The sequence below is a fragment of the Manis pentadactyla genome, chromosome 11 (genome assembly GCF_030020395.1).
Source record: "Manis pentadactyla isolate mManPen7 chromosome 11, mManPen7.hap1, whole genome shotgun sequence".
Taxonomy (NCBI): domain Eukaryota; kingdom Metazoa; phylum Chordata; class Mammalia; order Pholidota; family Manidae; genus Manis; species Manis pentadactyla.
Genome location: NC_080029.1, coordinates 94,291,407 through 94,315,086, shown reverse-complemented (window position 1 = coordinate 94,315,086; position 23,680 = coordinate 94,291,407). Strand labels below are relative to the sequence as shown.

Below are 23,680 nucleotides of genomic sequence, written 5' to 3'. Positions count from 1 at the left end.
GCTCAGGAACCCAGATGAGGAGAGAGACCCAGAGGGACTGGGGCCAGCTGGGAATCAAGGGCCCATGTGGCTGTTGACAGGCAACAGGTCTGGGGCCCAGGTCAATGTGGAGTCTGAGGTGGGGGCCCAGCAGGCCTTACCCATTCCCAGTGTTCTCAAACCAGTAGCGGTCGCCATCCCGCAGCCGCACAAACTGGTCGAGGACAATGGTGCTGAAGAGGGGCCCAGGGTCCCCGTGGCTCTCCAGGAGGCCCCCGGGAAGCAGCTCCAGCCGGGACAAGTCCTGCTTGTACAGGGAGGCTGTAACCTCCAGCACCTGGGGCCAAGATGGGAGAGAAGTGAGTGTAAGGACCCAGCACTCACTCTCCAGCAAAGAGGTGGTTCTCAGGGATCAGCCTCCAGGATAATAATAATAAATGACAATGACAACTCACTTATACTGCCCCAAGCCCTGCTTTGAATGCTCGACATAAATTAACTCATTTATGGAAAATCTCTCACAGAGTCAGCTGCCTGTTTTATAAAACTGGAATAAAACATGCAGCCAGGTGAGAACACAGCTTGTTCTTGAAAAGGTACAAAACTTGAAGGTCGGAATCAATGCAAAAGTTGAGAGGTAGAATGATGTGTCAGAAAAGGTTTCTATTCTTTAGAACTAAAAAGAAATTTAAAAAATCAAATCCCTGCATATACATTGTCTTTTAGAGACAGGCTTCAACAATACATGAGCAGCATTTCCATGTGACCTTTACTTTAGTTCTTTTCTCCACAATGTATATAAGCACTTGACCAGCTTGATTCCAGTGAGACCCACTTGAAGCTAAAACTTTGCTACTTTTGGTGTGCCTGGTGATTTCTATCCTTACACTGATTTTATAAGGTTGATGAGTCATATGCACATAGCACTTGTTTATTGGCTGTTCAGTTCTCCACTTTGCAACAATTTTATAAAATAGGGCAAAAGCAATAAAATAGGCACACAATTGCAGAAACACTGCTGTGCCAAGATGGCGAGGCAGCCAAAACTGGTCTGTTGGCTGGCAGGCAATGCCACTTGCCCAGGTGATAATTCAGGGTGTGATAGATGACACCCCAAAGGCTGCCCATCTTTGGCCCTCCCACCCTGACCTTCAGGTCCCGACCCCTCCTCACAGTGTCATTACTCCAAGAGAGTGCAGGGTTGATGTCCTGCCATCTGGTAACAGGAGGCAGGCCCAGTGCTGCCCTGGCCTTGGTGTAAGAGGGCAGGCCCAGATCCCGGCCCCGCTGCAGGCAACTGGCCAGGTGGTCTGTGCGGGAAAACTTCAGTGGTCCAGGCCAGAAATCTGGGGATGAGATACCAGGGAGTCTGGGAAAGCTCAGGGCCACCATAGCTCCTCTAGCTCAAGCCCCAAGTTCCAACCAGCCCAGAGGAACTGCAGCCCTACAGAGGCTGCCAGAGTCAGAAGATCAGAAGCTCTTTCAGCAGTGAGAGTGCAGGCTCACAGCTTTGGGTTCCCCTGCATCCCTGACGCTGGAGCTCCAGCTGAACCTCCTCGTAAGCGCCAGGAGTGCACAGCCTGCTGGGACAGCCTCCACCTCACCTTGCATGTCCTCTACCACCACATGGTCCTCTCGCTCAGCAATCTGGGAAGCCATGCCCAGCAGCAGCATGTCCACATCTTCAGCTGTTTGTAGGTTCGGGTGCTTTCAGGGGTGTAAGAGAAGAGAGTGGTGTGGCTAATGGGGCCAGAGATTGGGCGGCTTCATGTTCTGGGCCCACCCACGTCTGCAGTTTGCTCCCAAACTGGTGGGTCACTCCTCCTGCACAGGTTGGTTCCCCATTCAGAGTGAGTGATGTCCCCATCCAAAGCCCATTCTGCTGGGAAACAGGTCTCCACAAGTACAAGGGATCTAAAATGTTACTTCTTCTATTTTAGGACAGTTGACAGCATTAGATGTAGGTCTTGGTCCCTGGTCTATTACTAACCAGCTGTGTGACCATGGGCAAGTCATAGGACCTCTCTGAACTCAGTGTCCTCCCCTTAATACAAAGGGCATTAGAAGTAAGTAAAATAAGTGAAATAATAAAAAGGGATTAGGAGGACACTGAGTTGTCTTCAACTCAGCTCAGTGACTCTGATTCTATGCCTTCCTCTTTTCTATTTTCCTTCCACCTCCTTTACCTCTGATGCACACTCTACAAAGAGTATCTGATTTTGCTTTAAATAAATGGCCATTGCCCTTCACCCACACTGGCCAGGTTTGGATGGACAGTCTATCCCAGGTAATCTCTTAGAATCCCTCCCTCCTCATTGCCCCCAACACAAACACATTCACACACTGCCCTAGGTGTACCTGATGGGGAAGTTTCCTTAGGGGCTTGGTTGGCTGGGTTACTCCAAGGCCTACAGTAGACCCAGAGCTCTCAAGGAAGAAGAAAAACCAAGGAGGAAGCAATGAAAGTACAGCCACCCCTGCACAGGACTTCCTTTCTCCCACACAGCCCTGAGATGGGGGTGGAGGATTGATTTTTTACCATATGCAACTACCTAGTCATCTCAGACTTTGGTAGGGGAAATGGCTGAGGTCCCCCAGGTTGCCTGCTCCCTCCACCCCAGCACATCCTAGCTGGCTGCCTCAGCCCTACCATCCACCTTCACCACATGCCCTGAGACACACACACACACACACACACACATAAACAAAAAACAAAAACAAAAAACAAAAAAACATATATACCCACCCACATACATGCCCCAAACCTGACCTTTCGGCTCCAATAGCTGTTGCAGACCCGGAGAGCTCTGGTGACACTTGAGTTCCTATTGCTGACCCCCTGGAAGTGGCAGCTGGCATTTCTGAAATGCAAGGAGCCGGGAGTACAGACTGAGATCATGAAGTCCTAATGCCAGGCATAAGCTCTGGTCTTCAAGGCTGCAGCCAGGGGCTCAGACCACTCTTTCTCTGAGGTAGTGTGTGGTCAGGGCAGGTCCTAAACAAAAAATCTGATTTTTGAAAGGTCCTCTCCCCACATCAGAGTAAACATCTAAAAATGCACCCATAGCACACTCCACTCCCCAACCCTATATGTGTGTATATATATATGTGTGTGTGTTTTTTTACAAGGATTTCTAATTGTTGTTTTCAAATAACATGTCTACGGATAACCCAATTGCTATGATTTTTTTTAGCCATCATCAGGCATATCCAGAAATTACTTGAGAGTAAGAAAATCTGACCTATGAATTGTTTTAAAGTACAATGTAATTGTAAAAAATAAACTGGCATGCTTTCTTTCACACACATTTAATTAAATGTGTATTTTTAAAGTACCAATTTCAATATTTTGGAGCCAATGTTTTTCTTCAGCTCTCACACATTTTTATTATAATTCTCTCTGAAGGCTTGGAAGCCCTCAGCCCTGGGCTAATTAAAGCTCAAAATATCCCCATGGAGTGTCAAGACCTGAGATTCAGACCATCAGGCTTTGTGACTCACCCTCAGAGCCTAAATAAGCCCAATGTTAATTGGGTAAGGATTAATATCTACACCAGCTGAGGGAAAATGGACATAAAAGTGCTTAAAAACCGCATGATGTATGTATCTTTTAAAACAATTGTTCTTCCTTTCCATACTCACTGTTCCCTGGGAGGATGGACACACTTCAGACTGATTATCCTGTCTTGAGGGCAGCTGGGGCAGATTGTTCTCAGGTGATATCCCACCCCTCTCACCCTACATGTGAGCCCCTCCTCACCTCATGTAGACACCGGGAGGCACCATGGTGGAGAAGAACTGCTCAGACGCCGCCAGGAACTCCGGAGAGATGCTGGGATCCAGGAATGGTCGGTATCCTATGGGAAGGGGAGAAAAGAAAGCCCTTAAATCACCTAACCTCCCCCCATCCCACCTCCTCCCTGAAGCTCTCCCATCCTGCCTTCCCATCCCTTCACCTGCATACTCCGGGGGCATTTTCTGCAGAAAGCTGGGCAGCCATTCATACAGGACAATGTTCTGAAGATTAAGAGGGGAAAGGAAAGACCAGTGCTGGAGATGCAGGGCTGGGAGGAAGGCTCGGGTGGGAGATCAGGACCAGGCAGGGACAGTCAGGGGAGATGTAACTCATACAGGAGACCTGTGGAAGCCGGTCCCCTACAAGCCACAAAGGGAGCACTAAATAATCACAAGCAAAGTGTCTTGTAGAGCTCAGGGGCTTGTCCTGGACGTTAACTCCCTGGGAAGGGGAGCCCTCATGAGAAGGGGCGTTTCTGGGTGGGGGATGTCCAAGGATGGAGGGACAGGACGTGGCAGGAGCGGCGTGCGACTGACCTGGTAGGTGGCGATGACCCTCTTGCGCGCGTGCTGGAACAGCTCCTCGTCCCCCCAGTGCGGGTGCTGGAGGGCCAGCCTCTGTGCGCACAGGTTGTGGTAGCGGAACCAGAGCAGGCCCAGCGCCTGCAGGAAAGGCTCGCGGTTCCCTCGCTCTGCCCCGAAGGCTGCATGCCACGCGGGCACGCAGAGAGGAGAAGAGCGGCGGTGTGACCAAGAGGAGCGCACCCTCGTTGGCCCCCAGCCCGCCCTCCGGTGAGCCCTGGGCGCGCCCTGAGCGCTGCACGCCAACCCGCGGCTAGCCCGGCCCCGCGGCCTCACCGTACAGCCCCTGGGGCCCGCGCTGTCCGGTGGCGGGGTCGGGCGCGGTCCACATGAGCAGAGGGTCCTGTGCATCCCGGGGGAAGGCGGGGTCGGGCCCCGACGCCAGCTGTCCCCCCGAGAAGCTCCGCAGCGCGTCGCTCCAGGAGTGCGAGGAGCCATAGATGGCGCTGCCGTCCAGCCAGCCCGTCACCTCGTTGGTCTGTGGGGCACCAGGAGGGTGAGCCGCGAGCGGCTAGCTGAGGTGGGTAAGGGATGGCCAGGGCCAGGCGGGTGTCCGTGGGTGGGGGGTGGGAGCCTCCCTCCACCTGACCCTACCAGGCTCCGAACCCAGGACCCCGCCTGCCTCACGTCCAGCCCTCCTGCCTGGTCTCACCAGGTCCCGGGGGTTGCTGGGGCTCTGTCCGGTCTTAGGATCCCAGCGGCTCCTCTGGAAGGGCAGCACCACGTCCCCGCGCTGGTCAGGGTCGAACACAGGGTCTCCGGGCGGGATGGGGATGTTGAGGAACTCGGGTGGGCAGCCGGGTCTTTCCACGCTCACCAGGTCCGAGAGCACGTGGTAGCCTGCACGCAATGGGGGAGGGTGTGCTAGGGCCAGCTGAGGGCCCCTCCTATATGTTCCAGGTCTCCAGTCCTCCCCTCATCCCACAAAAGCTTTAAAAGACTCAGCAGCCATTATGGGCAAGTCCAAGCCTTGACCTCCCCACCCCTTCCAAATCTGTTACACCCTGGTCCAAACTGTTTTCACTGCCAGTCTGGGCTCTCCTTGGTAACTGGGAGGTGCCCAGTGAGTGTGCCTAGGTTATCCAGCTGGCAGCACTGGCTCCAACATGCAGCTGGGAGCAGCCTGCCCAGAGGGCCTGCCAGTCTCAGTGGGACGTTGGACACTGGAAATGTGGGCACCCCAGATGGCAAGCAGGACCAGGGTATTTCTGCTAGGAGCACAGTCACTAGGGTCAGGCCACCCTAGCACCCATGTTTTGTACCTCCCCCCTCTCCGGCCCTCCACCATAATCAGTTCCTTGCCCTGAGCCAGTCCTAGGATCCCCAGGGTCAGAGAATAAGGTCAGGCTCCCACCAAGGGTCCTTACCAGATCATTTTCATGTCCTGCCTCTACCCCAGACTCCCATCAACAGCCCAGTGTATGGCAGGTTTATGCCTCCCTCAACCAGTCTTTTTCCCTCTGTTCCCAGCCCCATCCCTACTCATCACCTCCCCTGCCATCTCTCACCCTGCATCTCAGACCCTCTGTCATTTCTCTCCCTCACTCCCTGACTTCCCCTCAGAAGTAAAGGTGTTAAGCTGACCCCACTGGCCTCTCTACCCTCATACTTGATCATGAGGGGTGGGCGGTGCAAGAAGAGGAAGCAGAGAAAGTTTCGGTGAGTTTGAGGCCCTTACCGAAAAAGACCCCCAGCACTGTGCGGTTTCGCAGGGAGGCTTGCCCGGCAGGGCCCCTCATGGCGGTGTTGCTAAGGTCTCTGGCATTGGGTAGGTGGGGTTCTCCCAAGGGCTGGTACACGCCATCTGCATAGCTGGCTGGGACCAAGCGCTGCAGCCGAGAGCCTGGTCAACAAGAGTAGAGACAAGGACAGATCCTCAGGGAAGCTCCCCGACCTCTCTCCCAGGCTTCCCTCCATACCGCAGATCCTGAAACCTTAGGAATGGATGAGTCTTTACCGGTACCTCCCAGCCCTTGCCCCTTAGCGGTGGGTACCACCTTGACCTTGGAGCTCTGTTTCCACTTGGCTCTCACCTACCTTTGCTGCCCCATCTGTGCTCCATGAGGTTGTTGTACCACCCATCAAATCGCTGCACCTCCCATGAAATGGGGTTCTGAACTGTGTGAAAACAGAGAAACAGAGGGAAACTGCAGCTGGGCAAGACAGTGAATGAGAGGATGGGCAGGCCTACAGGATCTGGGTCCTGTGGGCCTGGAACTAGGAGCCCAGAAGACCACACAGCACAGTGTGGAGGTAGGGTGCAGAGGGGGATAACCAAAGGCAGAGATGGGCTGCACCACTTTAGTGCTCTCTGCTGTGGGGGCTGTCTCGCCATCCTATTGCCCCAGCCAGAACAGGTCAGTCCACAGATTTTCTCTGCTTCCTCTTCTTGCATTGCCCAGCCCTCATGATCAAGAACTTCTCTTTTTAACCAAACTTGTGGCACCTTAAGCCTACTTCCCTCCTCAGAGAACCAAACTACAACAAACGGCCTCAAATTCTAGTTAAGAGATTGTCCAAAGCTGAAGGTAACAAAATTAAATTCATGGATCATATTGGGTTTTTTTGTTTGTTTACTTCACATTGTTTTGAAACATTGGTGACTTTTCTTCAGCTTTGGGTCCAATCTTACCCCAAGATCCTTTATTGTCTTGTGTGTTTAATCAATCTTTTTTCCACTTGGAGTCAGAGGTTCTTATATTATGAAGAAAGAGAAGAGGCAGAAGAGAGAAGGCTCCCCAGACTGTAAAGAATGAAATAGGAAGTGCTGATACAGCAACTGAAAGCTCCCTAACTCTGTGTATTTGGGAAATATTTTCATTCCATTATCTATCCACCTAGTCAACAAGCTTGAAATGAGCATCTACCATGTGCAGGGTACTGTGTTAGCTACGGACTAGGGATATCAAGATGAATAGGACACAGCTTATTGTGTCCCTGGGGGTGCCAGGGGATGCTGGGTTCCTCTGTTCCTAGCCATGCTTCTTCTCCAATCTGTACTCACCTGTGGTCATCCATGGCCCAACCAGGAGTGTCCATGCCAGGGCCAGGCAGAAGCCCATGATGAAAATGATAGTAGAGCTCAGGTATTAGAAAACACCACAGTGGAGATCCTAGAAAAAGACTGAGGACAGAGAGAATGAACCCCAGCAGTTTAGGAGAGTCAGGCCAGGGCCTCTGAGGGCCCCTGTGAATCTAGGCATGTGTCTGGGCCAAGGCCATAGTCGGTAGCAAAGATCAAGAGACTCACTGTACCAGGAATCGTTCATTCATTCAACAAATACTTGATAAGCACCCACTATGTAGCAGGCACAGACCTAGGCACAGGAGATTAAGTGAACAAAGCAGTCAGAAATCCCTGCCTTCACAGCCTTACCCTTCTAAGATTAATGGGAAAAAATCTTGCTTTGGCCAGCTGCCTGCAGTGTGCGCTCCTTGGTCAGAGCCTTGCTTGGGGGTCAGGACACTGGGCTAAGGTCAGGAGACTGCGCCGCTCGCCAGTCCACTAATATGATCACTTATCCAGTCTGGACCTTGGTTTCCTCTCCAGCAGTGAGAGGAAACATGCCTATGTCTACCTGCTAGGGTGACTGCCAGAATCACATGTGAGAATGAGGTTGAAATTAAAGCAAGAAAAATAACAGGAATGTAAATGTAACCTAAGAAGATGGTTTGGAGCTTGGCTCCTCTGGGCAGTCTCGGAAGGGATCCAGTGCTAGGGACTCCTGTGTTTGCTGCAGGCTTCCTGCTTTCTCTCCCCAGCCAACAGATCTCCAGAGACAGCAGGGAAACCAAGGCAGCAGAAACTCAGGCTGGGTCTCTGCGTGGCACAGGGGTGCCTAAAGCCAGTGAAGACCTCCTAAAGGTAACATGGAGACTGGGGCTGGGTGGGACTGGGGAACTAACCAGTGGAGAAAGGTGGGAGCTCAGGGAAAGCCTCATTTCTGGCCAAACTCTCCGGGCTCCTGGACAGGTTGCAGAAGAGGGAACACAGAAGGTCGCCACATCTTCACTTGCTATTTCCATTAAACAAATGAAAAAACCTAGGCCCTGTTGTAACTCAAAATTCAACTCAAAATGTAGCTCAGCATTCAACCCATTCCATCCCAGAGACTCTCCAGGCACTGGCCTTTAATAACGTGTGATGAGCAAGCAGGGCTCTGGATGGGTGAAACCATAAGGCTAGACACACTGAAGTGGCCACAGTGATCCTTCCCTGATCTACCATGTCCTACCCTTTACTCGCTACCACCAGTCTTCAGAATCCGTGGCTCATACACCAGTGTATCCCTCACCCTCAACCTATAAAAGCATGCAGTGAGCTTTTAGGCCAGGCTGTGGGGACAGCCTGAAGGGGAAGATGGGCATACTCAATAACCACTCTTTGCAGGTGGGGAACCAAACGACTAACACAGCAACATTGGTTTGGTAACTTCCCAATAACCTTGAAAGGAAGGCACAGCCTGATGACAGGGCAGTGAAGCCCCAGGCAGTGGCAGAACCAGGGAGAGAACAAGAACTGGTTCTTGTCCCACATGGCTACTTTTCCAGCCTGAAGTCCTAGAGTGACCAGCATGTGGGGGAAAGCTGAGTGCAAACAACAGGGAGTCCAACTTGGGTCCAAGGGAAGACCGAAGGGGATTGGGCTCTAAAAGCCCAAAGTTCCCTCCCTGGTATAATGTTATAATGCCGGGAGGAGCTCGAGACATTCCCTAAGCCGGAGCAAACTCAGCCACCCAACATTCCCAGTTACGGAAGAATCCAGTCTTTCAAAACCTTGGTGGGGTGGATGATAGGCGCAGAAAGGGCACATTTTAGCCTCACGCTAAGAATGGAGGCACAGGGGCGACAGGGCTGGAATTCCCTTTCCCTCCAGAACGCGGCCAAACTGGGGCACCCCCCACAGCAGCCATGCCGGTTGAGCTCCGTCCCCCGGGGCGCCCCGGCCCACAGGCACGAAGCCCTCCTCGATCTGACCTGTGGCCGCGGCGGCCCTCCAGCCGGGACTGTGGATTGTCTCGCGCCTGGCTTGCAGCTGGGCCCACGACACCAGCTCCGGTCCGGCACGCTACTCAGCTATGTGCCAGGGCGGGCAGGGCGGGGGGGTGAAAAGGGGACGCCGCGTCCCAGTTCTACGGCGGGGCGGGGCGCAGTGGGGCGGGACAGAAGCCCGCTGCTGCGGACACGCCGAGGTGAGACGGCTGGGCGAGGGCTCAGAGGGGGAGGTGTCCTGCCTGTGGCGAAGGCTCGGCTAGCTGGAGCTGGGGAGAGGCGGCGGGGCGGCGATCCCCACATCCTTTCCGCACCGACGCGTCTGGGCTCCGAGACCGAGAGATTCGGTCAACGGCCGGAGACCAGGCCGGGCGTCCAAGCAAGGCATCGGGCCTAAGACCCAGTAAGAACCCGTGGTGACCATCCCCGCGGGCTTCCCCGTGCCATCTCGGGGTCGCCCCGCCGTACCCCGACCTGCGGAGCTAGACGGAACTGCCCGGGGTTCCGGGCACGCGGGGAGGGGAAGGAGGTGCTGGAAGGATGGCTGCGGAACCGAAGGTTCTGGCGCACCCGTCCCTTCTCTGCCCCACACGGGGGCTGGGGGGACAGCGCCGCAGAGCCTTGCAGCGGTCCTGACAGCCACGTGGAGTGGGGGGCGGGGAAGAACCCCCGACCTGGTCTGTCTGGTCATAGCTTTGTCCTTTAGTGAATTAGGAGGAGAGTCGGGGTCGGAAGGGAACCCCGCCGGGAGAAAGGGGCGCACTCTTTCGGTGACAGAACATCCGGCCCTGGTTTCCTCCCTAACCCTGCGTCTGGGAGCGCTGCGTGAGGCTCCACGAGGAATAGGCGAGCACCGCGGGCTACTACCGACGCATTGTTTGGAAGAGGCGAAGGTAGGAAACAGTGGCTGGGCTGTGTGAGTGGCGGGGATGCGCCTGCTTGGGTCGATGCGGTTGGGAGTGGGTTTTTGAAGGGGCCTTGAGGTGCCACTCCCGTCCAGACCCCTAGGGGCGCACTTCCTGCGTCCTCCAACACCAAGTTCAGATTAAGTGGGATTCTTCTAGAGAAAGTTTGGTAAGAAATTAAAAGGAGGCAAGAAAAACTTCGTAAGGCCATAAAGGCCACAAAGTGTACAGACATCGGATCCTTATCCTGGCTTAACTGGAGTCTACATAGTTTGGCTTGGCATGATTGAGTACCCCTGGGCTCCTTATCTACCTCAGCCCGTACTGGGGATTCCTACCCCAACCCACTTTTCAGATCATTTTCTATTTCAACACTTAACTCCTTCTTTAGTGCAACAACACACATACACATGCGCACACACCTTCGCAAAGAGAAGAGGCTGGGACAGGAGTTCCTGAGAGGGTCAGGAGCTGTAAACTTTTAATGGGGTCAACATCAACCAGAGAAATAAACCATCACATTCTAATAGCGGTGTATCATCTATCAGAACTCTTGGCAACTCCAGGCATGTCACCCACTCCCACTTTGCAGAGAATAGTTGTCTTTATGGTTTCCAGAAGATAGGGAATGAGGACAGGAAGAGACTTCAGGAAATTTCCATGAAGCCACAAGAGAGGCCACAGAGCACTAAGAAAGCACAAGGAACTTTGGATGCTGAAGACTGGAGCTTGTATTAGGTCGGATTTTCTGAAAGACTGTAACTTTATTCTTGCCTATCCCTCGTAAACACGCAGGAGTCCCACTTCATGCTGTGATAGGTAAGTATTGGGTAACTGTCTGACATACACTGAGCATGAGAAATGCTTCAATGTTTTAAGGGAGTTCAAAAGGGGAAAAGGTGCCCTCTTCAGGCCAAGTGAGAAAGGAGGACCCCAAAGTTTAGGGATTCACCCACCGAAAGAAAAAGCAACCACAATTTTATCACAGGGGCCTCTGATGGAAGGTTTAGTGTCTAGATGTCTGTGTTACTGAAAACTTTCTTGTGTCTATATTTCTGTGTATATGAACTCGTAGGTATATGCCTGACTGTATCTTCTTATTTATACCAATCAACATTGGATATATTAGCCAATCATGGTGGTGAACTAGGGGAGAAGAAGGTGAATATTTACTTGAGATTTTTCTCATATTAGAAGAAATTCTGCTGTTAGACCCTCCTTGGCAAGCCACAGAGGAAGATGTTCCAGAGGGAAAGTACAAGCTTTGTGGGCAAAACAGGATTTATGGTTATGGAGACTTAATTTCAGTCCTATCGCTTCATACAGGAGGCCTGTTAGCTTAATAATTAAAACCAAATTAGGATCAGGATCGTAAAAAATTAACTTTAAATTAGGCAATGTAGATTAAGGAAGACCTGGGTAATTAAATAAAACAAGGAGAAATTAAATAAGGCAAATTTTATACACCAACTGTCTTTTTCCTTTAATCATATTTAGTAAATAATTTAGGGAATTGTTCTGTGTTTATGATACAGGAAGCCTTTTCTTAGGGTTTCTTTGAGGCACCATGTTAATAGAGATGAGCCATTCTTGTAAAATATTTTATAACCTCCCTTTAAAATAAGTGCAGGAATAATACTAATTTTAACCCTGACCAAAACACATCACACTATTATTATTTGCTTATATTGTACATATTTGTTGTAGAATTTCAGCATTAATATGTATTCTTACCATGAGCAAACTTGCTTTATCTCCCTATCTTATACACAAGATATTTTACATTTTATAGCCCTTCCTAAAAAATCTAGCCTTCCACCAAATTTGTAATGGTTTCAGTCTAGGTGTCAAAAATAAAAATCCTTAGACCAATTAAAGTGCTTTACAGTAAGTTTCACTATCATATATTTTACAAAATAATTTAATCCACAAATTCTTAGTTACTCATCTTCATCTGGAGTTGAAATGTATGTTCCAGATTCAATTAAACATGACCATTCATGCTTTGGAGAGTCCAACTATTGGAAGAGCCTTCCTGAAAATTGTGAAAACACTACAAAGGGTTGGTCAAATCCCTTCCTGCCCAGTCCTTAGCTCTGCGCTGGTGATAATCAGTGTTGAATAATCGAGTTCATGTGGTACCAGGCACTGAGGGAGCATAGCGCCCTCTTGTGTGCAGAATAGGAGATGCTGCCTGCTGTGAAAGGAATCTATTCATATACTCAATTCATTCAATCCACGGACTGATTAGTATACGCTATGTGCAGGGGATGCAAAGATGGAAAGACAGAGTCTCTGCTCTTAAGGACATTAGAAGCTAACGGGGATACAGATGTTTAAACAATAAGAGTATGCATAATTTTTGTGATGGTGGAAAATGCAGTTAGAATGTTAGTGGTGGGATGGCATCAGAGGAAACTTCACAGAGGAGATAACACAAGACTTGAAGGGTAAAAAGGAAGTTTCCAAGGGGCTAAGAGCATCCTAGGAAGAAGAAATAGTATGTACAAAGGCATGGAGGCTTGAAAGATTATGTCAGATTCGGGGAGAGGCTAATAGTTAAGTATGGCTAGATATTAGGCTGAGCAATAGGTGGAGATGGAAGGGTAGGTGGGACCAGATCACAAAGGACTTCGTATGTGATGGTGAGAAGATTTGTTTTTGTTTTTGTGTTTTTCAGAACAAATAAATGAAATGATTGTATTTGCTTGTTAGAAAAACTGTTCTGGCACCAGGCAAGACAGGATGAGGCTGAATTAGGGCAGAGGTGGTAGGCAAGGAAATACATAGATGGTTTTATGAAACATTTAGGAGGTAAGATGGTCCAGGTCTTTGGCTTATTGGATTGATGAGGTGGTACTGCCACCAAAGAGAAGAAGAAAACAGAATAAAAAGCAGAGTAGAGACCATGAATTGAGCTTGGGACCTGTTAAATTTGAAGCATTCATGGAACCAAGTGAAAATATCCATGGGGTAATTGGCCCTTTTGTGTTTGAAGCTCAGGTAGCTGGTCTATCTGGAAATGTAGACTGAGAAGCATCAGCCATGGGAATGGACAAGCTTGCCTCAGGACTCATGAGGAGTGCTAGGGACAGAACTCTGGGGAGACAAACATTTAAGGAGGAAGAATTAGCAAAGGAGCCACAGAAGGGATGGCCAAAGGCAGGAGACCCAGGAGAACACTGTGTCATGGAGGCGCAGGGAGGAAAAGTTTGAAGAAAGAGGGAATGGTCCTCTTAGATTGACAATGTCAAATACCAAAGTGGGGCTTAGAAGGATGAAAAGTGAAAACTTCTTTTTGGGTTTAGCACTTGGCAACCTGTTGAAGTTGGAGTAGAGGAGAAACCACATTACAGTGGATTGAGGAGATACGGCCATGGAAATACCAACAGAGACTCTTATTCCAAAAATGTCTGGCTGTAAAAAGTAGAGTGTAGGATAAGATGGTAGCTGGAGGGGACCCAGAAGGCAAAGGACAATCTTTTTTCTTTGTGTTCTTAATATAGGAGCTTTAAGCATACCCTTAAGAGATGGAGCCAGCAGAGAAGCTGAAAAGTCATGGAGACAAAGGGGAACCACTGATGAGAAAGGTGGTGGTGAAGGCAAGCAGGACTGGGGTCAAGATCCAGGAGGAAAAGAGATACCCATTCTTCTAGGATGGGAGAGTTGATGAGTTAGGAAAAAAGCAAAACCATGTTAAAAACCAAGACTCAGAGGTTATGTGATTTGCCCAAAAGATAGGATAAAAAACTGTCTCTCTGTCCTTTTGCCTGATACTTTGATACTCCCCAGAGATAGCACAAGAAGTGGCCAGCCTCGAAGGAGAGGGAAGGGCTGGGAGCTATGGTGTATTCTAGGAGAATCACAGAATTTAGAACTGAAAGGAAACTGGAGATCATATATCCAATTGCAGTTGAGGAAACCAAGGACCAAGGAGGTTGTCATTTGCCTATGTGATGTTATAAAATTAATAACGAATTGGAAGTAAACCCAGAACTGATTTCAGCCTAGGATCTCTCCAAGAAGGATTGGAGAAAGAAAGAAATGGAGCAGTGAAATGCCCCCCTCCTTCTCAATCTGGTAGTATCCATTTATCGCTATTACTTTATTCAAAGTACTCTTCTTAGTACTTTACATAAACAAGCTCATTTTGTACTCACAATGACCCTATAGGGTAAACATTATCATCCATGTTTCTTAATAAAACTAAGTCTCTGTAGAGGTCAGGTAACTTGCAAGAGGCAGAGGCAGAACTGAAACACAGAGATGCTTAACTGCAAAGCTTATTCTTTCACTGTATCACTTTAAAAGACACACACAGTGTGGTCAGCCTATGAATTATGGAGCCTCCTGGGCCAACTGAGTCCTTATTACAGGTAACATGCAGGGAAATGAGCAGAGCTGGGATCATGGATTGTAAGATACTTTAAAAATATATATATTTTGATATCTCTGAAATTGAGCTGTGCCTTACCAACAATGGCTGTCATGGTTTAATTGACAATGTTTTGTTTTGTTTTTTTCCCCTTCTTTGTGGTACAGAGTGTGTCTTGCAAGCCCTTCTGTCTGGATTTAACAAAATGCAGGGAGTTTAGGTACCATTTCCCTGACATTCTGTTGGCAAAGGGAAAGACTAGAGCCAAACTAACTCTGAGATCAGGAGACAGGTGGAGAACTAAGGCAGAGTTTGAGCTGAAACAAGGCCTGGGAATCTGAGTCCAGGAAGAAGGCTACTCTCGGTGATGTGTGGGTAGAAGGACATCTGGCTCCAGCACTGTGCCTGGTGGGGAGCAGGTGCTCCTTCAGTACTTACTGAGGGGAACTCAGTTTAGCTTGATTGGTCTGGAGATGTCCCAGCAAGAGCCAGCATGCTTGAGAAAGCTAGACAGACCAGTGGGGGCAGTGGCAGGTCTAGGAATCAGAACTTTGATGATGTTGTTGGAGTAAATACATAGCAGAGCTGTCAGGCCTTTGTTCCTTTGGGGACTATGGAGGAAAGCCAAACTTTTTGTAATCTGTACCATCTTTTGCCCTTATGCCTTCACTTGATAGTAAATATAGCTCTTTTTATGTTCTGTGATGTGTCTGCTTGTGCTGGAGGCCTGAGGGAGATAAAAGAGAACTATATTTCTTCAGACAGTCCCAGAGGAAGCAGAGTAGCCTCAAGGGTGGTAGTGGCACTGGTTTAGGGGACCTGGGGTTTAGGAAGGTGAGCATGGGGTGAAGGAAACTGATTGCCAAGACCCTCATTCTCTCACAAGTCACAACAATGGAGAGGGATGGCTGAGGGGCACTGAAATCTGGTGCACTCCAGAGAGGAGGGGCCCGGTCTGGGTTCTTCCCTGCTGTATCTCCAGCACGAAGAAGAGTGCCTGGCACATGGAGGGCACTCAGTAAACATCTACTGTTGTTATACAGCATACGCCTCCCCATCATAACCCCACCAAAATGGCTGCTTTGGGACACACATTCCCCTTCTATGCTGGCCCCAAGCCGACCTTCCCAATGGATACCGCCTTGGCCGTCATCATCACCATCTTTCTGACTGCACTGGTCACCTTCATCGCCATCCTGCCTGGCATTCGGGGCAAAATGGTGAGAAATAAACCCAGTCCTAGAGACCCCAGCCCCAGGGAAACCTTGGCCTCCAGGTGAGGGGGCCAAACTCTGACTCCAGCCCACTCAGGAAAGATTCGGGTCCTGAGAGAGCATTGTTCATCCCACAGCAGACGGCCCCCCGCTCACTGACTCAGCAGATAACTATGGAGCCCCTGTTATGTGCCAGGCACTCTGATCTCAACTAACCGAGTGCTCTCAGTTTTAGAACACCCTCCCCAAGCCTGTAAAGAGGAAGGGTAGACTTGGAAGGAGGGTGCTCTTTTCCAAACCCACCTACCCTGTGACTCAGAGGCTGTTCTGGCTGCTGCGGGTGGTGACCAGCTTATTCATCGGAGCTGTGATCCTGGGTGAGTGTGGAGGGCAGCTGCCTCTGTGCCCTCAGCAGCAGCCCCTCCTGTTTCCCCACAGCAGCCTCTGCTTGAGGGTGGGCTTGCAGAACCTGTCCACACGCCGCCCTCGCTCTTACCCTTGCCTTGAGGGGTGTGGGCCCGGGACACCATGATGGATGCATCCCTCCAGCCTTCCTAACATTTTTATTCAGAGGAAAGCAAGTCACAATGAATATTTGTGGGAAGAGGGCCGCTGAAGACTGGAGGGAGGAAATGCAGGGACACTTCTTGCTGTGCTCTGGGAATGAAGCAATAGGAGATGTGGAAAGTCTCTATGACATGAGGCTATCTGTGTTTGCCCAGCATGGTTCATTATCTTAATGTTTCCATCCCTAGCTGCTTGAGTAATTCGTCTGAACGGAGGGGTGGGGAGAGAGAAACAGAACGACCAAGGGAAATCTTAGATTCTGACCCTTTCCCACATATATTGTTGGCAAACTAATCATGAGCCAGAATCCGGGCTGGTTAATGGATTTACAGCTGTGAACAAAACAGACATGGACCCCTTGCAGCTCTCCCTCTGACTCCAACCCAGTAATGCCCAGACTTCTGTGAGTGCCCATATGTCCAACTCCCCAACCCCAGCTGTGAATTTCAGTTCTGAGTGGTCTGTGGGCCAGGTGAGCACCAACACATCATACAAGGCCTTCAGTTCCCAGTGGATCAGCGCAGTCCTTGGGCTGCAGGTTGGGCTGGGAGGAGTCAACATCACACTCACAGGTAAGGGCAGGCTCTGACCCGGGAGGGAGGGGAGGCTCTGCTCTCTGCCTCTGGGGTCTGATTTGGTATGGTCTGCATGGGGGGATGGTAGGAAGGGAAAGTCCCAGGTCTTGGAAGCTGCCAACTGAGACCAGCTCCTGTCCCTCTCTGCCCAATGTGGTGAGCCTCTCCCCAGCTAAATGCCCACTCTGGCCCTTGGGTCTCTGCTGAGCACAGCTGCCCCCTTCCCCAGGGACCCCAGTGCAGCAGCTGAATGAGACCATCAATTACAATGAGCAGTTCACCTGGCACCTGGGCGAGAACTATGCCATGGAGTATGCAAAGGCCCTGGAGAAGGGGCTGCCGGACCCCGTGCTCTACCTAGCCGAAAAGTTCACCCCAAACAGCCCATGTGGCCTGCATGGCCAGTACCGCCTGGCAGGACACTACACCTCGGCCGCACTGTGGTGAGGGTGGGACAGAGGCCCTGCTGGTCTGACCCTTAAACAGGGTTTCTACCCATCTCTCCTCCACTCCTGTGGAGGTCCCTGGAGGGACGGGCTGTGATGCCCCTCACCCTGGTGCTCAGTTGGGAAGCCCACAGGCAGGTATCATTACCTCACATCTTTGGGGTGTCCTTGAGCCTCTACCTTGGTCCCTCCAGATAAAGTGGCCTAGGCCAGCCTTCACCAGGTTTTGGCTCCCCAGGGTGGCATTCCTCTGCTGGCTGCTGGCCAATGTGATGCTGTCCATGCCGGTGCTGGTCTACGGTGGCCACATGCTTCTGGCCGCAGGCATCTTCCAGCTGTTGGGGCTGCTCTTCTTCTCCCTGGCCACGTCACTCACCCCACCCTGCCCCCTGCGCCTGGGCGCTGCTATGCTGCACGCTCACTGTGGGCCTGCCTTCTGGATCACATTGACCACAGGTGAGGCCCAGCCCTGAAGACAAGCACTGGAGGGCTTAGGGCCAGGAACCATCGTGCTGGTGGGTTGAGGGTCTGCTCCTCAGGACCAGGATGCCTTTCTCTCTTCAAAGCCCCATCCCTCTCACATCCCTCTTCTCCGGATTTTTCTCTCCCAAGTTCCACTCCCCACTCCACCCATATGTGCTTCCTCCCTGTGTCTCCTCTCCATCCCTGTCATGTCCCTCACCCTCTAATTCTGCCTTTACCAGGCTTTTCCCCTAATCTTCTGATCACATGATCTCATGTCCCCTCCCACTTTCCCCACTCCCTCTGTGTTCCCCATTCCTAGAACCTTCCTCCGTCCCTTCCTCACATAGCCTTAAATTATCCTGCAGTTTTATTCTCCTCTGCTGTCCCACTCTGTCTGCTCCCTCAGTGCCCTTCCCCATGCCTCCTCCTCTGTGCCCTGCTCTTCCCCAGGGTTTCTGTTTTCAGAGTTCTCTCTTTCTCTCTCCCTCTTTCTCTTCCTCTCCCCAGTTAGGATGTAACTGAAAGAGGACTGGGCTTAGAGTCCAAAAACTCGGAAAACAGAGCCATACCAGTTGTATGATGAAAGGCCACTCACCTCTCTGAGCCCAAGTTGCCCTGAAGCAGGGACACCGGGCCTCCCTTAGAGTTGCCTGCTGCTCTTAGAAGATGTCCTTGGGAGGGTGTTCCTGTCACTAAGGTCGACATCTGTTGCCTCATCCCCAGGACTGCTTTGTGTACTGCTGGGCCTGGCTGTGGTGGTGGCTCACAGGATGCAGCCCCACAGGCTGAAGGCTTTCTTCAACCAGAGTATGGGGGAAGGTGCCATGCTGGAGGGGAATCCTGAGGAAGGGGGACTCCTGAGCCCCCACTATCGGTCCATGGCGGAGAGTCCTGAGCCCCAGGACATTCCTCTGTCGGAGGATTTCTCCAAGGCTTGCTGCAAGGAAGAACACCCCAGAGAGCCTGACTGTGCCCTTTAAAACTCCACTTCCTGGTGGTCACCTGGGCCCCCTCTCTGGCTCCAGACCTCCTGGGAGCCTCACAGGCCCATCAGAACTGCTTGCTGGAAGGGTTGTATCAGGCTGCCAGTCCCCAATCTGTAGAAAAAGGAGACTCACCCTACTGATGCTAAGAAAACAAAACAGAACTCCCTAAGGTGCTGAACAGACATGAGGGCTGCTCATAAGCCATCACCATGTAAGTCCAAGCAGCAGCCGTCCATTTCTGCAGAGCAATGCTGCCTTGCCTTGAGACTTTGCCTCTTCAAGGTATCATTATTGAAACCCAACTTCACCCACGATGGTGTGTGTGGAGGGGAGGTTACCCTGTGTGATTCCCCTGTGGTCCCTCTTATCCCTCTGCACCTCTGGTTTTCCTTTTTCCTGGGTCCCTTTTGTTCTTCCTTTACTTTCCCAGCTTGCATGGTCTCTTGGTACAATGAAAGCCCTGGGAGAAAGAAGGAACCAAACTTCCCACACCAGGTATAATATTAACTGAATGTGCCACATTCTCTTGAGCTGTAGTTCTCAAATTTTTCAAATAAGATTGTAGGACTTGCCGAGGACCTAAAAAATATTCAGTATTTACATTTTTATGCCTTGCTGATATCTACCTTGGCCCTTGTATACCACTCCTTAGTGAATAAACTGGAATTAGTAAGTAAACTCCAAAACACCATTCCTTCCTAGCCCACTCAGCTGAGCTAGCAGAAGAGGATGCCCCTGGGCCAGTGGGAGGGTGGCCTGCCTGGGCACTGCTCCCCTACTATCCACCTGGGGCCTCTCAGGGAGATGCTGGCTTTGGTCAGTTCTCCTCTGGGCTCACTAGAGGGCCCTCACCCCTCTCCCAGAGCCTGTCCCAGGTCACTCTGGGTTCTCCAGACCCAGAGAATCTGGTTTCCTGACAAAGCAGAGAAAGAGTGTACCAGGCTACCTCCAGCCAAGGGAAGTCTTCCAGTGCCGCATATCCCCCAAGAGCCTGGAAAAGCCATGGAAATTAATGGAAAAAAGTTTTTTAGAAACAAAAGCATAAAGAATTTATTTACAACTCACGCTGGGAGACTTTCCTGATTGCATGAGGCCTTGGCACCTGCAGCATGGTGCCCCTCCTGACATTCTCCTGGGTGCCGGGGATGAGGCAGGATGGGAATCCAAAATTGAGTCCCCTTCACAGGCTAGTACTGATGATTAAGTCCGAGGCCCCCAACTGCTCCCACAGTTCATTGTTCAAGGTGAGAGGCGACCTCCCCCTCATCTGGCTACCACAGTCCTTGACGCCTTGGTTCAAGAAGATGCGAAGAGCTCTGGGTCGAGCATAGTGGAGACTGACCACTGCCACACCAAGGAGGAGACACAGGAGGCCTGCAGCAGCCGGATGGGAAAGAAAGGGGGTGGTCAAGGCCAAGGCCTGACCCTCTCCATCTTTTGGGGACCCCTGCACATTTCCTTCCCTAACACCCAGCCGCAGAAAGACTTCTAATACCGATTACATGATGTACAGGTTTCAGAGCTAACTGGGACAGGCTATGGAACCTTTCTGAATCCCCTCCCCTCATTTTTAAAATGAACATAATAACAGTGTCTGCTTTTACAAACTACTGAGAGGGGCAAATTAGATAATATATGTGCACACATTTTGCAAAGTGGAATGCACACACTGGTATAAATCCTGTCTCTGCCACCAGCCTCCCCTTTGGCCCATCCCGTTGGTCCTCACCGGTGGCCAGCGTGACCCAAAAGGCAGCACCGTAGTGAGTGGTGAGCTTGGAGGAGCCGAGGTGGAGCGGGCAGAGCGGCACGCCGGAGATGGAGGCAAAGGCAGAGACGGAGAAGAGCGCGCAGGCACCCGTGGTCAGGAGCGCTAGGCCCCCGTAGAGTGGGACGGGCATGGCGAGCAGCACATTGGAGAGCAGCCAGAAGCAGAACGCCACCCTGCCGGGGGACCAGCTGCGCTGTGAGCCGGATTCCCCCAGCCGGCCTGGGTTCCCACAGCCTCGCTTCCTCTGTGTCCCCAGCCCAGAATGAAAGCCGGAGGCTAGGGTGGCCGAGGCGCACGGGGACCCCTGGGGAATAGCTGGCTTCCAGTTGTGGCTGGGTCCCTCCGTATTCCCACGGTCTGTGCAGACCTTGTGACCTGATCGTCCAGGCAGTAATTCTCACTCCCGGTGCCGTGGCGCTCACAGCCCAGCCCTCAGCTCACAACACACACACACACACACACACACACACACACACACACACACACACACACACACACTTGTCTAATGCTCACCACAGCATGGCCGAGGCGTAGTGTCCTGCCAAGCGGTACTGGCGGTAGAGCCCGCAGGGGCTATTAGGAGTAAACTTCTCAGCCAAGTAGAGAACCGGATCCGGCAGCCCCTTTTCCAGTGCCTCTGCATACTCCTCGGCATAGTCCTGGCCCAGATGCCAGCTGAACTGTTCGTTGTAGTCAATGGTCTCGTCCAGCTGCTGCACTGGGGTCCCTGCAGAAGGTCAGGACTAACAGCTAAGCATATTTGGATAGAAAAGTGGGAATGCGAGTTGGGGAAAACAGAAATCCACCAGGACTGAAAGCTATTCTGAGCCTGTAGGATCTGAGAGGGCCTCCAGCTGCACCTGCACACTCCCCCAGCTGCTGAGCCAGCCCCAGGAGTTCATTTTGCCACCTCACCTGTGAGTGTAATATTAATTCCCTCCAGGCCGACGTGCAGACCGATTTGGGCTTCAATGCGTGCGGCGCTGAAAGCCTTGTAGGATGTGTTGGTGCACACACTACCCGCTGACCACTCTGTGCTGAAGTGCACCGCTGTGGAGAGGAGCACATGGTGGTGAGGGGTTAGGGAGAGGACTGGGGAAGTGGAATTGGGAAACTGTGATAGAGGTGGGACACTGCAGAGATGGGCCCAATGTGATATACATGGTAAGGGCAGAAGAGTGGGCACTAGAAAGGGCTGGAGAATAGGAAGAGCAGGAAACCAACCCCAGTTCTCCATTTCCCAGATACCCTCTGCCCACCTCCTCCTCATCCCAAGTCCTCTCCCCATCTGCTGCATCACACACTTACCCACAATTTCTGCGCCTATGAACAGACTGAGAAGAACTCTCACCAACCAGAACCAGCGCTGCAGGAACAGGCAACCAGGTCAGGCTTGGGTACAGCCCAGCCAAAGTCTCCAAGACCTCCCTTGACCCCACAGCACCCAGATCTTTAGTGCCCCTGCAACTGCCCCCTCTTGCCCTACACCCTTTCCCAGTTACTTTCCTGACGTTTTGAGGCTGCAGTCAGGCTTGCTTTTTGTGCAAGTCCCTCTGAAGCATTAGTATTTCTGATTTCTGGCCCTTTGCTTCTGCCTCCTCAGCCCCATTTCCCAGTCTGCCCTGCTATAGAACTGTCTCCACTTGAGACTCTCACCCCTTCACTCCCACAGTTATCTGCCTTCTGGTCCTGGTCCCACCTCCTGCTCAAGTCACTGCTGTGGTGAGGCTCAGTGAGTCCAGAAGTGCTAGTCAGGTAGGGCTCACCTCCCCCAGGAGAGGGAGGCCCCAGGGGCTGGTCACTGAGGAGAGGAAGTGGGAACACAGTCTCTCAGATATTCCTAGGTGAACCAATTTCCCAGGAAACCAACAGATCAAGAATTCAGGGAGACTACGTCCTCCTAAACTTGAAAAACAGACAACTTAGATTCTAGAAAAAGGGGTGTAAGCACCTAGTCAGCTGCAACTTCAAATCCTGTGTGGGAGTCCCTGAGTCCTTAGGATGGGGGCACCCATACTCATGTGTCTCAACCCAGCACACAGGTGAAACGCAGTAGTCTGAGGTGCTGGTTTCTGTCCTCTTGGCCAGAAGGTCATTGCTCTGAGGATGGGATGGTACTGGAGAAGGGAGTGGACTGCAGTCTGAGGACAGGAGGGAGGCCCTGGCAGCCCTGGAACACTAGAATGGCTGCAGGATTATTGGATTGGCCACCCTCTCTCTGCAGAAGCCTCCTGAATATTCCAGCTGGGGTCAGTCTCTAGGATGTCTTGTACAGGACCTCTGTCTGTCCTGGAGAAGGGGCACTAGCTGACCCTCTGGGCTGCTCCACCTAGGCCTCTCTAGTTCAGTGATTCTGCCTACTCAGAGGCCCTTGCCTCAGTCTTGCCTGTCCTGGGTCCTCCAGAGACAAGCTGCCTGTGATGCCCTCCACCCCAGACGCCAGCGTCTAGTACCCCTTTACCGAGTGGCCACGAATCCCGGGCAAGATGAGCAGGAAGCTGGCGGCCAAGGCCAAGAACACCAGAATGATGACGAGCAGCGGGACGTTGAAGCCAGCGGCTCGCCGAAGCTGGGGGTAAAAAGGCAGCTCGTGGTTCCACAGGGTCATGCTGCAACGTGGCCGAGCGCTGCGGCGGCAAGCAAGCTGGCGAACTGGGTCTGCTTCAGAGGGGAGAGCCCGCCCCTGGTTGCCAGCCCGGGGTCCACTTCTTGTTACCCTGCCGTCAGCGTGCGAGGAGGAGACCCAAAAGGCGTTATTAAGTCTGAGCCCCTCGGCTCGAGCCTAGGGAAGCGCAGCGTCTGGCTACCCTCCAGTGCTCGGGTGTGGGCTCGGGCAGAGTCTGGTAGGTGGGAGATCGGAATTATTTCTCACCGACTGTAACCCCTTACTTTCGAGGCTCTGAGGGTTCGCTCAGCGTTTGGAAGTCGCGCGGGATCCTGACCCCTTTTATAGCAGCGCGGGCAGCAGGAGGAGCGTATGTCTGGGTTTGGCAGCTGCGTCAGAGAAAGAACTGATCTTGCAAATGAG

The 23,680-nt window shown here is 51.7% G+C and overlaps 3 protein-coding genes across 7 annotated transcripts in view; 1 reads left to right on the top strand and 2 right to left on the bottom strand.

The window, feature by feature from the left end:
- Positions 1 to 9,463, bottom strand: part of DUOX1 (dual oxidase 1) — a 29,942-nt gene extending 20,479 nt beyond the window's left edge. Inside the window, exons 1-13 of one of the 3 annotated variants that reach the window (XM_036905408.2) lie at positions 9,334 to 9,463; positions 7,361 to 7,480; positions 6,394 to 6,474; positions 6,035 to 6,199; positions 5,009 to 5,196; positions 4,633 to 4,834; positions 4,312 to 4,478; positions 3,936 to 3,996; positions 3,740 to 3,836; positions 2,750 to 2,840; positions 1,584 to 1,686; positions 1,153 to 1,325; positions 141 to 316 (exon numbers count right to left, since the gene is read on the bottom strand). In XM_036905408.2, the coding sequence (XP_036761303.2) occupies positions 141 to 316; positions 1,153 to 1,325; positions 1,584 to 1,686; positions 2,750 to 2,840; positions 3,740 to 3,836; positions 3,936 to 3,996; positions 4,312 to 4,478; positions 4,633 to 4,834; positions 5,009 to 5,196; positions 6,035 to 6,199; positions 6,394 to 6,474; positions 7,361 to 7,418 (1,562 nt within the window). In that variant the 5' untranslated portion in view covers positions 7,419 to 7,480; positions 9,334 to 9,463. Of the gene's footprint in view, positions 1 to 140; positions 317 to 1,152; positions 1,326 to 1,583; positions 1,687 to 2,749; positions 2,841 to 3,739; positions 3,837 to 3,935; positions 3,997 to 4,311; positions 4,479 to 4,632; positions 4,835 to 5,008; positions 5,197 to 6,034; positions 6,200 to 6,393; positions 6,475 to 7,360; positions 7,487 to 9,333 lie in introns of those variants that run through there. The other 2 variants (XM_036905407.2, XM_036905409.2) reach the window with 2 other exon arrangements.
- Positions 9,464 to 9,562: 99 nt separating this feature from the next.
- DUOXA1 (dual oxidase maturation factor 1) lies at positions 9,563 to 19,945 on the top strand. 3 transcript variants are annotated; one of them, XM_057488777.1, is made up of 8 exons: positions 9,577 to 9,751; positions 10,063 to 10,241; positions 15,672 to 15,848; positions 16,162 to 16,219; positions 16,847 to 16,981; positions 17,214 to 17,427; positions 17,669 to 17,886; positions 18,619 to 19,945. In XM_057488777.1, exons 3-8 carry the CDS (start codon positions 15,702 to 15,704, stop codon positions 18,873 to 18,875), a joined length of 1,029 nt encoding a protein of 342 aa, XP_057344760.1. In that variant the 5' UTR covers positions 9,577 to 9,751; positions 10,063 to 10,241; positions 15,672 to 15,701; the 3' UTR covers positions 18,876 to 19,945. The 3 variants fall into 3 exon arrangements, with proteins under 3 accessions (XP_036761299.2, XP_057344760.1, XP_036761295.2); XM_036905400.2 differs by having other exon boundaries at positions 10,055 to 10,241; XM_036905404.2 differs by lacking the exon at positions 10,063 to 10,241 and having other exon boundaries at positions 9,563 to 9,751.
- Positions 19,905 to 23,565, bottom strand: DUOXA2 (dual oxidase maturation factor 2). The gene is made up of 6 exons (XM_036905406.2): positions 23,114 to 23,565; positions 21,961 to 22,018; positions 21,568 to 21,702; positions 21,166 to 21,379; positions 20,611 to 20,825; positions 19,905 to 20,255 (listed from the first exon to the last, which is right to left on the bottom strand). The coding sequence occupies exons 1-6, from the start codon at positions 23,258 to 23,260 to the stop codon at positions 20,062 to 20,064; spliced, it is 963 nt and encodes a 320-aa protein (XP_036761301.2). The 5' UTR covers positions 23,261 to 23,565; the 3' UTR covers positions 19,905 to 20,061.
- Positions 23,566 to 23,680: the final 115 nt, after the last annotated feature.